General features: G+C 43.2%; 1 protein-coding gene across 1 annotated transcript in view; it reads left to right on the forward strand.

The window, feature by feature from the left end:
- LOC124612916 (tryptophan 5-hydroxylase 1) overlaps positions 1-17,392 on the forward strand; it is a 270,706-nt gene that overhangs the window by 86,626 nt on the left and 166,688 nt on the right. Inside the window, exons 4-5 of the mRNA XM_047141405.1 lie at positions 5,088-5,185; positions 11,522-11,589. Of these exons, the coding sequence (XP_046997361.1) occupies positions 5,088-5,185; positions 11,522-11,589 (166 nt within the window). The remainder of the gene's footprint in view (positions 1-5,087; positions 5,186-11,521; positions 11,590-17,392) is intronic.

A 17,392-nucleotide genomic window follows, 5' to 3' on the forward strand; every position in this document is an offset into this window, starting at 1 on the left:
TGAGGCAACAGCCGTATGCCACTTAACGACTGGCCACCTGTTATCGTCTGACAATAGCCACAGTCCGATGCGGTGTCGAGGAACATGATCTCAGATCACTGATCTCCTAACTATTGTAGTTTCTCAAACCTTGAAGCCTGTCCTTTTCATTCAAGTAGCTTCTCATTTGTCATCACAAGACTGGCTGGATTATAAGGCAACAGCCGTATGCCACTTAACGACTGGCCACCTGTTATCGTCTGACAATAGCCACAGTCGGATGTGGTGTGGAGGAACATGATCTCAGCTCACTGATCTCCTAACTATTGTAGTTTCTCAAACCTTGAAGCCTGTCCTTTTCATTCAAGTAGCTTCTCATTTGTCATCACAAGACTGGCTGAATTGTAAGGCAACAGCCGTATGCCACGTAACGACTGGCCACCTGTTATCGTCTGACAATAGCCACAGTCGGATGCGGTGTGGAGGAACTTGATCTCAGGTTACTGATCTCCTAACTATTGTAGTTTCTCAAACCTTGAAACCTGTCCTTTTCATTCAAGTAGCTTCTCATTTGTCATCACAAGACTGGCTGGATTATAAGGCAACAGCCGTATGCCACTTAACGACTGGCCACCTGTTATCGTCTGACAATAGCCACAGTCGGATGTGGTGTGGAGGAACATGATCTCAGCTCACTGATCTCCTAACTATTGTAGTTTCTCAAACCTTGAAGCCTGTCCTTTTCATTCAAGTAGCTTCTCATTTGTCATCACAAGACTGGCTGGATCATAAGGCAACAGCCGTATGCCACTTAACGACTGGCCACCTGTTATCGTCTGACAATAGCCACAGTCGGATGCGGTGTGGAGGAACATGATCTCAGCTCACTGATCTCCTAACTATTGTAGTTTCTCAAACCTTGAAGCCTGTCCTTTTCATTCAAGTAGTTTCTCATTTGGCATCACAAGACTGGCTGGATTATAAGGCAACAGCCGTATGCCACTTAACGACTGGCCACCTGTTATCGTCTGACAATAGCCACAGTCCGATGCGGTGTGGAGGAACATGATCTCAGCTCACTGATCTCCTAACTATTGTAGTTTATCAAACCTTGAAGCCTGTCCTTTTCATTCAAGTAGCTTCTCATTTGTCATCGCAAGACTGGCTGGATTATAAGGCAACAGCCGTATGCCACTTAATGACTGGCCACCTGTTATCGTCTGACAATAGCCACAGTCGGATGCGGTGTGGAGGAACATGATCTCAGCTCACTGATCTCCTAACTATTGTAGTTTCTCAAACCTTGAAGCCTGTCCTTTTCATTCAAGTAGCTTCTCATTTGTCATCACAAGACTGGCTGGATTATAGGGCAACAGCCGTATGCCACGTAACGACTGGCCACCTGTTATCGTCTGACAATAGCCACAGTCGGATGCGGTGTGGAGGAACATGATCTCAGCTCACTGATCTCCTAACTATTGTAGTTTCTCAAACCTTGAAGCCTGTCCTTTTCATTCAAGTAGCTTCTCATTTGTCATCACAAGACTGGCTGGATTATAAGGCAACAGCCGTATGCCACTTAACGACTGGCCACCTGTTATCGTCTGACAATAGCCACAGTCGGATGCGGTGTGGAGGAACATGATCTCAGCTCACTGATCTCCTAACTATTGTAGTTTATCAAACCTTGAAGCCTGTCCTTTTCATTCAAGTAGCTTCTCATTTGTCATCGCAAGACTGGCTGGATTATAAGGCAACAGCCGTATGCCACTTAATGACTGGCCACCTGTTATCGTCTGACAATAGCCACAGTCGGATGCGGTGTGGAGGAACATGATCTCAGCTCACTGATCTCCTAACTATTGTAGTTTCTCAAACCTTGAAGCCTGTCCTTTTCATTCAAGTAGCTTCTCATTTGTCATCACAAGACTGGCTGGATTATAGGGCAACAGCCGTATGCCACGTAACGACTGGCCACCTGTTATCGTCTGACAATAGCCACAGTCGGATGCGGTGTGGAGGAACATGATCTCAGCTCACTGATCTCCTAACTATTGTAGTTTCTCAAACCTTGAAGCCTGTCCTTTTCATTCAAGTAGCTTCTCATTTGTCATCACAAGACTGAATGGATTATTACCCAGTCCTCCCGCGAAGGAAAAATCCTCATGGTAACAGTAACTGAATCTGGCTCAAATGCATAACAGTCACACTTCCCACTTATTTACTTTAATAACATTTAGAATCTCGTCAATCTCAGTGGAAAATGGAATTCGAATTATCATTAGTTAGTAATCCCTGAAGATTCATTCGTTATTACTTTACAATGTCCAAATTTCATACCCTTTACGAATAAAATTTAATAGCATTGACATACTGATTTTATGCAGCATGTTTTGAAGCTAATGATATTGCACTGTTGCTCCAATGTGCTGTAAATGTTTCTATTATTCTCCAAGCTAAGAGTTGTGTCATTTTTAGTTTGACAAAGTCTTGCCTTCCCAAGCAAACTTTTTTGTGCAATGAAGGCACATGTCAAAAGTATACTATTTACTTCATCCACAATTTCTTTTGCTTTTGTTTTTTTTTCTAAGTAAGTCTGTTACAGAAAAGGGTGATTCCATGGGAATTCCTAAATTTTATGATATATTATTCATTCTCTTAGTTGCAAGACGTGTTGATTTACTTAAATGATACCACTAACAGAAAAAGCTCTACGTATTCCTGCCTTTTAATGACACCAAAACAAAGAAAATACATTTTGTCCCCTTCGGATTAAACAGAGAATTTGTTGACTGAAAATAAAACATTCTCACTGCAGACAGCGAGATGCAACACTACCATGTAATTAAATATGCCGTGAATACCTTGTAGATGATGTGTCTGTTGCAACATATTGTGGGGAGCTTGTAATACTCTCACGGCACTATGTGAAAAGTTAAACTATTCCTTTTGACGTCACTACTGTTTATATAACTGTGAAAATATTAACTACTCATCTATATAAGGAATAGATCTTCTCATTAGTCCCTATGGGAGTAGAGGGGTCACAGCACGTTCTCCTAAAATGGCACAAATGAAAAATTATGAAACATTAAGTTACAAATCCTACGAAATTCAAGAATACTATGATCAAAAATGACATGAACGGTCGATTAAAATATGTGCATACACACGAGGATGCTTTGTAACACATATTTAAATACAGTTCAGGAACCTATCGCTAAGTTGCTAACAAAAGCTGTAAAATTTTTTATTCTGTTTGGAACTGAAAATGGCATACTCACTTGAAAAGACTGGAAACAATATACAACACAGCATTCACAACATGTTCTGTTAACGAAATGCTTGAATAATCAGAATTTGTGTTTTAAAGCATTAAATGTTTAAATATACGATCTTAAATATTGATCAGTTTTATGACACTGTCGAAAATGAGAGTGTCCCAGGTAATATGAAAAGGAGCAATGGTAGGCTATACAAACATAATTAAAAATGCACTTTTGTTCCATTCAGTTCACGAAAAAAATACTGATTCGTGCATTTACAATGGTAGATAATACTTTGCCTGGATGTAGAGTGAAGATTTGTCGCTGTGAGGTCTTTGCTCTTGCTGTCAGTACAGTTTCTCTTCACGTGGACAACATGGTAGTCACTACCATTTTCAGGCTCTTATTTCTGCTTCAGTTTCCAGCAATATGCTATGGTGTCTGGAACTGCACTTTTACTACAGATTGTTGACACGCAAATTACAGCCATCATCCGAGACCATTTGCTCCAAGTTCTTGCACTAGGTTAGCCAATATCCATCTTTCCTGCTACCATGCTAGCCACCGCCTAGTTGGCTGGAATCCTTAGAAGCGCGACCGCAGCGCATACTTCCCACCATTTCCTAGGCGCTTCAGCACCTTTCTGTTTAAGTCATCCCACTTCTTTTCTTACTAGTATATAAGATTTTCTACAATCGGATATCTCTATAAACTAACCATACAGTCGCTTTTTAAAATATTATTCACTATTGCAACATATAATCAACGAACCTAAGTTACAAAATAGACCAGAGACACTGCATTCAATGAAAAATAATACATTGCAGAATTAAGTTACAAATTTAATAGTAAGGTTAACTATAAAGTTCGAGGGAAGTTCTTCTAGATGTATAGTTTATACGTAACTCTGAGTTGTAGTGATACAGTCTCCACATGACGTAAAATATTGCTAAGCTTTCAGATTTAAAAACAATTTCGATATACCAGCTCCATTTCGTATGCAGCAATGTCTGACGTATAGTGCACCAAAATTAAAGTACCGCCGACCATATGTCTCAATGCAAATTCCACGAATGAAATGCGATGGATCATAGTAATAAATATTTAATACGTAATTAGTTCACTGCCGAGTGACAATGTGAGTCTGTAATACGAGAAAGCGAACACATTCCCCTAAGTCGTTTCAAAAGCATTTCTCTTTGGACATAAACGCATGTATTGTACACGCGATCACTCTGCAGCGTGGCGAGTACTCGGGTTGCAATAAAATAGCGGCAGGGCAATTATCCGTCAGAGGAGGTAGTCGGCTTTTACACTAGCGATTTAGCCACAGCGGTTCGGCCGCGCGGCTGACCCGATGAAATGAGCAATTGTCGCGCGATTGTCTCTCGCAATCGAATCGCCGGGCACGCTACATTAACGTGACTAAATCTATGTGGAAAGAGTTGTGTCCTTCCACGAGCCAGCTGCGTAATGCATTCTGACATAACATTTCTACTTTTCGCGTAAAAGAAAATAAAGGCGTTAACAACATCAATAGAAGTATTGGATTCGCCCAAAACTAACAATTCGTGAAATGTTGCTTCTGTTACATGAATGACATATTTCGGCTACTGCCATCACGAGATCTAAAACTTAGAACATGTGGAACACAGCTCATTGTCAGTTGCAGTAACTTATGCCGAAGTGGGCTGTCAAGTTTGCTTCTGCTAACCAATCACAGTACAGGAAAATTACGGTTATTGACAAGCCATTAATTATTAGTTATATTAAAAAATAACCGCAGCCATACTATGGCCGTTTGGTGGTATCTCTAGCTGATCCCTGGCTCGGCTGTTGCAGATTTCGGTGAAATGCCGTGGTTCCCGCGCAAGATCAGCGACCTGGACCGAGCCCAACGAGTCCTTATGTACGGCTCAGAGCTGGATGCAGACCACCCGGTAAGTCTACACCTATCCCCCACGAACGTGACAAATTTCTTTGACGAGAATCATTCAGTAATCTTTTCTCAGCCTTGTTTTAGTATGAAGGTGTGGCAGAGATCAAGAGGGTACCCAGGAAGGGCAACTACCCCGTCCTACATCCTATCTCCTACCCCCTCTCTCTTAGGAAAAGATCTTCAAAATTCAACTCGCTTCCTGCCCCACCAAACAGACGCATGTATCATTCCAGTATCGGCACGAGAACCAAAGAATATGTAACGGATATTTAGTAACAAGTGTACCAACAGCCGTTTGACGTAAAATCTCAAAATTAATTCGTCATTCACCGATGTATTAACATATCATCCTCCTCCGTGCTGTCCGCCTACCCCTAGCACAAATCCTTTGTACGCTCTTGGCACAGGTTTCTGTGATTAATTTTTCTGGTTGTGAAGTCGGGAACGGTTTATGGGCTTACATATTTAACTGTACGTTTTTCTTGATCGCAAATATTTTATCATTTCCAACCGCTTTTCCACCACTGGCCATCTTCAAAAGGTCATGACATAGACTGACACAGAGTATCTCGTCAATGTAGTGTGGTGCTGTGTGTCATTCCGGAAGAGCCTTGCCAACGATTGAGGCTCACAAACTATCATACGACATAATAATTTAATATTCCGGAGAGAGGAACTACCGTGCATTTCTTGGTGTACACTTGCATTTGGCGAGTAATATGGAGGGATGGCGAGTATCTTAGAATTCGAAGTCGGACGACGATTTCACTAGCCTTGCAAATGGCAATACCTTCGGGGGCGTTTATACACGCTCCATGAATCGTCGCCAAGGTCGAGGAAGCGCGTCCTCCTTCGAGGAGAAGCCACAAATGACAATAAGGAAAGTGAAAAAAGCGAACAAAAGAATTTCAAATATATATATTCATCCTGAAACTTCCTGGCAGATTAAAACTGTGTGCCAGACCGAAACTCGAACTCGGGACCTTTGCCTTTCGTAGGCAACGAGTCGTGCTTGGGTAGCTCAGATGGTAGAGCACTTGCCCGCGAAAGGCAAAGGTCCCGAGTTCGAGTCTCGGTCCGGCACACAGTTTTAATCTGCCAGGAAGTTTCATATCAGCGGACACTCCGCTGCAGAGTGAAAATATCATTCTGGATGTATTCATCCCATTGTTTTATTTCGATTTGTCAAGTTGACATTCACAGTGAGATCAGGAGTTAAGCAGTATTGTAATCTTGCGTGGAAATAAGTGTTTATTATGAATTGTTAATGTACTTTACTTCAAAACACTATGACCACTGCCCACCCCGACGTTGAGTGCCGCCTGGTGGCGTTGCTGTGGACAGGAGATCGTCCTAGACAACATATGAGCTGTAAATGGGGAAATCTACTGAGACAAGTGACTTTGACAAAGGGGAGATTATTATTACGCAGGGCCTGTGAATGGGCATCTCCAAAACGGCGAAGCTTGTCGAATGTTCACGTGTTATTGTCGTGAGCATCTATGGAAAGAGGTAGAAGACTGGATGTCCATGACTCTCCACAGAACTGGGTGTTTGGAGGCTTGTCTGTTCTGTAAAGTAGGACAGACCGCGATCTGTAGCATCTCTGCCGAAAGAGCACATTGCTGGGGCACACAAAAGTGCTGCAGAGAACACTGCTCATCGTACATTGTCGAATGTGGAGCTCCAAGGAGGCCACTCCTAGCTGTCCACAAGTTGACCCAATGACACCATAAGTTGCGATTGCAATGAGTAGGGCTCCATCGAGATTCGCCTGACGATCAATGAAAACGTGTTGGCTCTTCAAATGAATCACATTTTTGCTGCACAAGGTTGATGGTCGTGTCCACAAACGCCGTCATCGAGGTGAACAACACTTCGAAGAGTGCGGCGTACCACGGGCGCAGGCTGGTTGGAGCAGTTTTATGCTATGAGAGACATTCTCCCGCGCTTGTAGGGAACCTCTGGTAGTAATCGAAGCCTCGCTGTCATCTGCGAATTACCTGCATACTCGATGTCTTTCCAGACGGCGATGTCATCTTTCAGCGGTATAACTGTCCGTGTCTCGGAGCCAGAACCGTGGTACATTGGTTTGGGGAGCATTATAGCGAACTCACGTTGATGTCTCGGCGACCAAATTCGCCTGATGTAAATCCTGTGGAGCCCATCTCGGTCGCTATTAGGCGCCATCACTGCCTATGCAAATCAGCAGCTCTTTATTTAAGCGAATTACATGACCTGTGAATAGACTTATAATGCTACATATCTCCACAAACCTACCAACAAACCGGCGAATTCATTATACGAAACAGTGACGTATTTCGTTCCAAAGACGGACAAACAAGCTATTAAGCAGGTGGTCATAATGTTTTGGCTCATCTGTGTCTGTGGCACACAGATCTGAAAAGTGTCGTATTTATTTACATCATTGGATACTGCGTTAAATTCTTGACTTCCAGAATTTACTGCCGAATCTGAAGACGAAGTCCGAGTTTTATCCAAGGGCATGAATACAGGGGTCGGGGGGGGGGGGGGGGGGTCGGGTTGGGTTGTTTGTGGGAAGAGACCAAACAGAGAGGTCATCAGTCTCGTCGGATCAGAGAAGGACGGGGAAGGAAGTCGTCCGTGCCCTTTCAGAGGAACCATCCTGGCATTTGCCTGGAGCGATTTAGGGAAATCACGGAAAACCTAAACCAGGATGGCCGGACGTGGGACTGAACCGTCGTCCTCCCGAATGCGAGTCCAGTGTGCATGAATACAGTTGCCAACTCTTAATCAGCAGTCATCACTCAAGAGGAAAGCCAAACTTCTGCAAAATACACCATTAACAACGGAGAACAATACAGTTGTCGGTACGATCGGAAGCTCGAGTGCTATATTCCGTACCAACAGCGTTGACGAGATATTATGAATCAGTCTTTTTTATGTTCTTTTGAAAATGGTCAGTGTGCAAAACGCGTCCGGAAATTAATAAAATGTTTGTGGTGAAGACAAACATACACTAAAATCATATAAGCGCAGCTACGAAGGGCTTCAGAAAGTAAGTTACACTATAGCTACAAGAAACAAGATTGGCGCATTGTCAAAAGGGATCATTTGTTCCAGGTCTCCTGTAGACAGTTACGCTGTTGTGGGGATAACAGGTCCATCACAATGTGAGAGTGTAATGGCGCAGCAACCGGACACGTACTCCACAGTTGAATTACGCGAAACATTACAATACTTGTGGACAAAACGTGCAAATTGCACACAAATTCACCGTGAAATGTGGATGTATGTGGTCCAAATGGTATGCTACGTCCAGCCGCAGCGAAATGGTAACAACAATGTGACCAAGGCTGCACGGCCGTGGGTGATGCCGATTTACATCTTTGGTGGCAGGCTGAAAGAACATCCAGGGGGAAAGAGATTTTCCAGGGATTAGAACGTTCAAACATCGACTCGACGATGGTTCCGTCGAGGAGCAGATATACGAAGTTTGGAACTTGAATAGTGGCAACTATTTATTCACAACCGATACAAAAGAGTTACATGTTTGCACCCGCTACTATCCTTCAAAGTAGTCACCAGCGTTGTGCAGAACCCATTACCAGCGATGTGAAAGGCGTAGTATACCGTTAGCAGAGCCTGTTCTGTTGATGGTGCGAATGGGGCGGTCTACTGCCTGTCGAATCTCTGGAACAGTTCTGAAGCGAATGCCACGAACTGGTTCCTTCATCTTCTGAATCAAATCTAAGTCACAAGAACTTAAGTTCGGCGAGTATGGAGGATGGTACAGTACTTCTCGGTCCCGTAGATCGAACAGAGCAGCCACAGCTTGCGCTGTATGCGCCCGCGCATTGTCGAGCAAAACGATGGGTGGGTTGCGCAGAAAGCGTCGCCGCTTCTTTCGCAAAGCTGGTCGCAGGTGATACTAAAAAAAAACGAACAGTAATACTGTCCATTGACGGTCTGCCATGGAGGAACGTAATGCTTTAGGACAAGACCATCACAGTCGTACGCGAGAATCACCATAACTTTCACCATACTGGGGCTCTGACGCACCGATAATGACGCCATTCGTTGGGTTGGACTGGTGTTTCAGTTTTGGCTCGTACGATGTGGTCCATGTCTCATCCAGTGTTTCGATACGGCGTAAGAAAGCCTCTTCTTCGCGCTCATAGCACTCCAAGTACGACTGAGCAGCGTTGTAACGCATCCGTTTCTGCATTTCTGTCAAGTCATGCGAAACCCATCGTGATGCAATTTTTAGCAAGCTCACGCGTTCCTTCAGGACGCGAAGCAAAGTCGTATGCGCCAATCCGGTTTCGTGGGTGAGTGCACGAATCGTATGGCGTCGATCACTGTCCACTACCGCGGCAACAGCATGCACTTCTTCTTCAGAGAAGCTAGGCCGACCTGCCCGATGCATGTCTGCCACAGTTTCCCGACCTTCGTTGAATGCTTTTTCCCAAGATGCCACTGTTCTGTACGGCAATGCCGATTCCCCGCACGCCTCTTGAAGACCTTGATGACACTGTCGTGCTGTACGACCTCTGGCACATTCAATCTTGATCCAGCTCCGTTGTTCCTGTTTCAAAAACATAGTGACACCGTTACGTTGGACCGCTCGCTCACAAGTGGCTGCGTTCCCTTCGTATTGGCTAATAATAACACGAGCCCCTAACTACCAATCCATTCCGTGAAAACTGCACTACAATAATTCTTTCCATTTCCGCAATCTTTGCGGTGCAGCTTTTAGGTAAGTCACCCTATATATATAGGGTTCCTAAGCAAGATGCACAGCGCGTATCGTCGACATACTCGCACTTGGTTAAGTTTTCTATCATCAGTCTTCTGACGGGTTTGGTGCGGCCGACCACGAATTCCTCTCCTTGCAACCCTCTTCATCTTACGGTAGCATTTGCACCCAACGTTCTCAATTATTGGTTGAATTACTTCAGTTTCTCTCTTCCCCTGCAATTTTTACTTGCAACTCCCTCAAGTGCCATGGAAGTTATTCCTTGCCGTCTTAACACATGTCCTGTCTTCCCGTCCCTTCTTCTTGTCAAAAATTCGTACATGTTCCTCTCCTCGTCGTTCCTGCGGATAGCCTCATTTCTTGTCAGTCAAAAATTATCTTATCAGTCAAAGATTTCTTCCACAAATGACCTTACAAGATGATGAACCCACGAAAACATGTCGAACCTTCCGTTAAATCGTTGCTAAAACTCGATGAGTATCTCCCAGAATGGCTGACTTATTCTTTTTTATGTAACATTCAGTTAGTCACATAAAGACAAAAGTTCAGAGGTTGTTCAGGGTATTTTTTGAGCGCTTTGGAATAAGTTACCAGTAGTCTCCAGTGGCTCGTTATAGATGGACTATGTAATTATGATTTATCTGACTTTTTTTCCAGAATTACTTTGTGTCTGCCACAATAGATTCACAACAGTGAAAAGTCTGTAGTACGCAACCACCGAAAAGCAGTAACACGAAAGGATTCGATTGTACGTGGGCGCCAATGTACAGATACAAATTGTTGTGATGTAGCTGCCGTCGCCGTGGGAACAGCCGAGCATAGCGTTCTCGTGACCCTCTTCCACTGTATTCTCTAAACCCATTCATCAACTGTAATTTTTATGTTACTGTGCATCATTGTTAACAATGCCGGAAAAACAGACGCGAGAGAGAACGAAGCAGTACTGGATGCAACCTTGTGGACCAAGAGGAAAGTGTGTATTACTCTTGTCAACAGCAAGTACCCTGACCCAAAGGAACACGTTTGTTTACATGCAAGATGCACGGCGCGTATGGTCCACATTTGCACTCTTCTGCAGATATTTTCAATGCATTACCGATACAAGGGGAAGAAATCATACGAAATATAATTATTCTGTAACGAACCACCGAAGACCACAGATGCGTTATACCAAATGTTCAGAAAACATCCTCAAAAAAGTTGTGAAATTTTTTCGGTGGTGTTCTGGTTCACCCTGTATACCTGACTTATTATCAATCGCGTCTTAGTTGTGATCTGTTCCTATATGAAACAAAACTATAGAAATAATTTGTCTGTGTGTGTGTCTGTGTGTGAAAATTTTGTTTGTTTTATTCTTTAATGAATAATTGATATTGACCTTCAATGCCGTTATAACTGACGACAATTACGTAGAATACCATATGCACAAATCATTCGCAATCATGCTGATCTGTGTTTTCCTCTTCTGCAAGTGCTCCTAATTTCTATTTTGTTCCTTTTTCAGTTAATTTATGTATGTGTCGGCGCTTGCGGCTTATTATTTACGGAACAAAATTACTTTAAAACACAGATCTATTGTACATTTCTTGTTCTTAGGGATTCAAGGATCCAGTTTACCGGAAACGACGCGAGAAGTTTGCCGAGATTGCCAACAACTACAGACAGTAAGTATCTGCTTTAAGTGAAAACGGAGGGAGCCTGTTTAGAAAACTTTTCAAACTAATGCATCTGTCTTACCGTCAGAACCAAGTAACGCGTGTATTGAACCCCATACCTTCCCTTCCCGTTATGTCAGCAGCATTGCAAATTGCACTGTGTCTTCCTGCAGTGACAGTTCATCTTTATAATTGTTGAACATTATTCAGTAAAGTACCACATCTGTTCTCAAGCATGAGCTATCGAGATAAGTGGTGAGTGTAATAACTAACAGGCTGGACACTTGTTCTGGATGGGACAAGCATCTAATGGCCTTCCAGTCTTGGACTGATATTTGTCGTGGTTTACAAAGACCACTTCAGGCAAATGCCCGGATGATCTCTTCAGTAAGACATGGTCCATTGTCGTATCCATAGTTATTAACCAAACTATGTATACAATAACTATAATAATTTTAATAAAGATGATACGGGGCTCTTCTATTTAATAGATCTGAGAAATGATATCACTACTTAAACAACAAAAGCTAAATAAAAAGAGGAAGAGAGTACTAACATGAACAACAGAACTTATTTCTGCACATATGTTGACTAAAGAGAAACATCGACCTCTTATTCAGCTCGATATTGTGGAATTATGCATATTATTGAGATTTGCTATATGCACAGCAGCAAATAAATACATACAAATATCTCTGGCAACTAAGTGAAATTGCAGGCCTATATGTTGTTTGTTTTCTACCTCATGATAACTCAGTTTCAATCAATTTCCCCCAATGGAAAATCAGCTATTGAAGATGAGGCTAAACGAAACATTATCCTGTGCTGCTAGACGTATTTTCGTTCTTTGACACCAGACTGTCACCAATAATATTCTGTTGTAAAATATACGTTCTAATTATTAAATAGAAACATTTATCCTGCTGGCTGTTTCTTTTTTCATTCAACTGTTCAACTGCATCGTTTATAGGTCACTGTTGGTTCATTTCCACAGCTTTCAAGAACCTACATAAAAGAACAATACACGTAAATTTGAGACACTGAACATGAAAACAAGGCAAAAAATGCTCTCTTTTTTAAAAAAAGACATAGTGTAAAAAAAAAAACAATTTAATATGATTGACTATCATTCACACGAGTGATGGTTCAAATGGCTCTGAGCAGTATGGGACTTAACATATGAGGTAATCAATCCCCTAGACTTAGAACTACTTAAACCTAACTAACCTAAGGACAGCACACACATCCATTCCCGAGGCAGGATTCGAACCTGCGACCGTAGCAGCAGCGCGGATTCCGACCACACGAGTGAACGATGAAGCATATTGTGAAACAATCGCACGTAGCATTCGTCATACGAATGGACAGCATATGTAACCCCGTGTTAATATCGGTTGGTTAACAGAAAAGTAATTTACACGAAGTGTCGTACTAAAACTAACACACTTATTGCGTATATATTAATGAAATGATTGTTGCAGGAACTTCGGTACAAGTTCACGGTGCAAATATACAGAGCGTCCATAGTGACGTCACGCAACAGACTCATACCTTAACAAAAAATCCTTCCTTCAGCGACCTACGATAAACCCCCGATAGAAAGGGAGCAATTTCTTTCGCATAATCTATGTAGAGTCTCAATAGGTATCACATTCGGTCCAAATGCCTTTCCACTGCTGAGGGAATTTTGTTGATTTTCTATTTCACGATCAGTCTCAATTTCTGCCATTTAACTGTTCGTGCGATAATCTAAAGAAAGAACCAAATTACGGTCTTCCGCAGTGAAATAGTTTTTGAAAACCGAATCAGGCTCTTCTTTGTCATCTTCCGTTTGGGTAATGGTATGGTCACCAAGCTACTGAACAGATAATTTGTAACCGCTTACTGATTTGATGTAAAACTTCTTAGGATGTTTGGTGAGAACGGTTGGCAAAATTTTAGTTTCGAATTCAATGAGCCGGCCGTCTGGAACCGCGCGACCGCTATGGTCGCAGGCTCGAATCCTGCCTCGGGTATGAATGTGTGTGATGTCCTTGGGTTAGTTAGGTTTAAGTAGTTTTAAGTTCTAGGGGACTGATGACCTCAGATGTTAAGCCCCATAGTGCTCAGAGCCTATTCATTGAAAGCTGTTCACATTACTCTCTTTACGCTTATTTTGGCTTCGTTCCGCTTTTGTCTTTTCAACAAGGCTATGGATTGGCTTAAATCTGTGACGAAGTTCTCTTTGCTACTTTAGTAGTAACTTTCTGACCCGGCTACTAAAACAGAGCGGGGCTTTCCCATCCTTCACAACCTTACTCAGCACATACAGATCTAAGGAATGTTGTCCCTTACTTTTTAACCATATATACTCCACATTTTTGTCGTCAATGCTGAATATTTAGTGACTGCCCAGATATTCCCCTACTTGTTTCCTTTCGCTCTTGCTAAGTCCACATTTTCCCAGCGCGTTCCTCATAACACATGTAGGCGCTGCTAGCACAAATGCTTTCACTTATACCCGCTTCTGCGTAAACTGTTTCGAGAAGTTCGGGACTGTTGCTCACTAACTGGTCTAAGAGGTGCGATTTCTTTATGGCGGCTGTGGCGACACAGGGTTCGCGGCAATGGCCGTGCGCCTGTCCAGTGGCGCTCCTCTGAATGTGACTCCAACCCTTTCCAATAGCGTCTGCAGACGCACGACAGCAGACACACCAAAGTGGTCAGCGATTTGTCTGATCTCCACTGTTTTACGAGTCACGCAGTCCCACAACTGTCCGTGTTCCAGTCATGCTCGCATAGACATCGGTTTTCAATCATAGGCTATGGCTTAGTACATAGAGACCCCATTGTATCGAAGCTTATGCATTTCCAAATGCCGCACGTTGCTGCAATTTCTGCTACCAACTAACGTGGATTTCTTTTTCCATATTCCTCTGAAATTCGTAGTTTGGCCACATAATCTGTTAGCAGAATAATATACCGGGTGTATACCTGGAACGAATATGTGTACTGCATGCACGCTAACAAAATGAGCGTAACATGAAATTTTGATAAAATATACATGAATTTGAAAAAAATATGGAAAAGCAGTGAGAAATATTTTCTCTGAACATAGAGGCAGATGCTTGTTGCTACAGGTGCACTATTGTAGTTGACGACGAACGGTACCAGTGCAGTGTCCTCAATACGTTACAAGTGTCAGCCGTGGTCAGAACAGTGTTGTGTGTAGTTGCGAGTGCGTTATGTCGGAGCCAGAGAATTCGAACGTGGGCAAGTTGTTGGTGCTCGTATACTGAGTGCTTCTACAACCAAGGTACCCGACATGTCTGGCATTTCAAGAGGCACCGTGTAGAAGATTTACACCGCTGACAGGGAAAGCGAAGAAACATCACCCGCTAAGTCACAACGCGGAAGAAAATGTGTGCTGAGCGATCATGATGGACGGTCACTGTAAAGCACTGTGGCAGACAAGAGGAGGATGACAGCTGCAAAAGCCACTGCAGAACTGGATATCGCACTCGCGAATCCTGTCAGCGTCAAAACAACACGAAGCCAGTTCCAGAATCAGGGAACTGCAGGGTGAGCTGGGATTCCAAAACCACACATCAGCGGTGCGAATCCCCGTAACGGGAAATCTTGGTGCCGAAGCATAAAACCTGGATCAATAGAAGAATGTCATTTTGTTGGCTGAGTCTTGTTTCACATTGTTTCCAAATTTCGGCCAAGTTTACGTCCCAAGAGTCAGATACGGTGCGGGTTCGGTGAGGATCTGGGCTGCCACATCGTTGTATTCCACGGACCCCGTGGTTACTTTGCAGGGCTACATTAATGCCAAGGAATATGTGACTGTTTTTGATGATGAGGTACAATGGTACAATGTTTGCTCTTCAATCGTATTCTACATCTACATGATTACTCTGCAATTCACATTTAAGTGCTTGGCAGAGGGATCATCGAACCACAATCATACTATCTCCCTACCATTCTACTCCCGAACAGAGCGCGGGAAAAGCGAACACCTAAACCTTTCTGTTCGAGCTCTGATTTCTCTTATTTTATTTTGATGAGCATTCCTACCTATGCAGGTTGGGCTCAACAAAATATTTTCGCATTCGGAGGAGAAAGTTGGTGACTGAAATTTCGCAAATAGATCTCGCCGCGACGAAAAACGTCTTTGCTTTAATGACTTCCATCCCAACTCGCGTATCATATCTGCCACACCCTCTCCCCTATTACATGATAATACAAAACGCGCTGCCCTTTCTTGCACCCTTTCGATGTCCTCCGTCAATCCCACCTGGTAAGGATCCCACACCGCGCAGCAATATTCTAACAGAGGACGAACGAGTGTAGTGTAAGCTGTCTCTTTAGTGGACTTGTTGCATCTTCTAAGTGTCCTGCCAATGAAACGCAACCTTTGGCTCGCCTTCCCCACAATATTATCCATGTGGTCTTTCCAACTGAAGTTGTTCGTAATTTTAACACCCAGGTACTTAGTTGAACTGACAGCCGTGAGAATTGTACTATTTATCGAGTAATCGAATTCCAACGGATTTCTTTTGTAACTCATGTGGATCACCTCACACTTTTCGCTATTTAGCGTCAACTGCCACCTGCCACACCATACAGCAATCTTTTCTAAATCGTTTTGCAACTGATACTGGTCTTCGGATGACCTTACTAGACCGTAAATTACAGCATCATCTGCGAACAACCTAAGAGAACTGCTCAGATTGTCACCCAGGTCATTCATATAGATCAGGAACAGCAGAGGTCCCAGGACGCTTCCCTGGGGAACACCTGATATCACTTCAGGTTTACTCGATGATTTGCCGTCTATTACTACGAACTGCGACCTTCCTGACAGGAAATCACGAATCCAGTCGCACAACTGAGACGATACCCCATAGGCCCGCAGCTTGATTAGAAGTCGCTTGTGAGGAACGGTGTCAAAAGCTTTCCGGAAATCTAGAAATACGGAATCAACTTGAGATCCCCTGTCGATAGCAGCCATTACTTCGTGCGAATAAAGAGCTAGCTGCGTTGCACAAGAACGATGTTTTCTGAAACCATGCTGATTACGTATCAATAGATCGTTCCCTTCGAGGTGATTCATAATGTTTGAATACAGTATATCCTCCAAAACCCTACTGCAAACCGACGTCAATGATATAGGTCTGTAGTTCGATGGATTACTCGTACTACCCTTCTTAAACACTTGTGCGACCTGCGCAATTTTCCAATCTGTAGGTACAGATCTATCGGTGAGCGAGCGGTTGTATATGATTACTAAGTAGGGAGCTATTGTGTCAGCGTAATCTGAAAGGAACCTAATTGGTATACAATCTGGACCTGAAGACTTGCCCGTATCAAGCGATTTGAGTTGCTTCGCAACCCCTAAGGTATCTACTTCTAAGAAACTCACGCTAGCAGCTGCTCGTGTTTCAAATTCTGGAATATTCCATTCGTCTTCCCTGATGAAGGAATTTCGGAAAACTGAGTTCAATAACTCCGCTTTAGCGGGACAATCGTCGGTAACAATACCATCGGCACTGCGCAGCGAAGGTATTGACTGCGTCTTGCCGCTTGTGTACTTTACATACGACCAGAATTTCTCGGATTTTCTACCAAATTTGCTGTGTTCCAAGAGGACAGGGCCCCTGTTCACACAGCTCGCATCGCCCACCACTGGTTTTGTTGGCACTATGATGAATTGTAACCTCCTTGCACCTCAACTGTACACTACAGTCCCAGATCTCAACATTATTGAGCATTTGTGTTTCTCTGTAAAGAAAAGGGTGCATGATCGCTATCCACCTAAATCATTATT

This window comes from Schistocerca americana, chromosome 4 (assembly GCF_021461395.2).
Source record: "Schistocerca americana isolate TAMUIC-IGC-003095 chromosome 4, iqSchAmer2.1, whole genome shotgun sequence".
Lineage (NCBI taxonomy): Eukaryota > Metazoa > Arthropoda > Insecta > Orthoptera > Acrididae > Schistocerca > Schistocerca americana.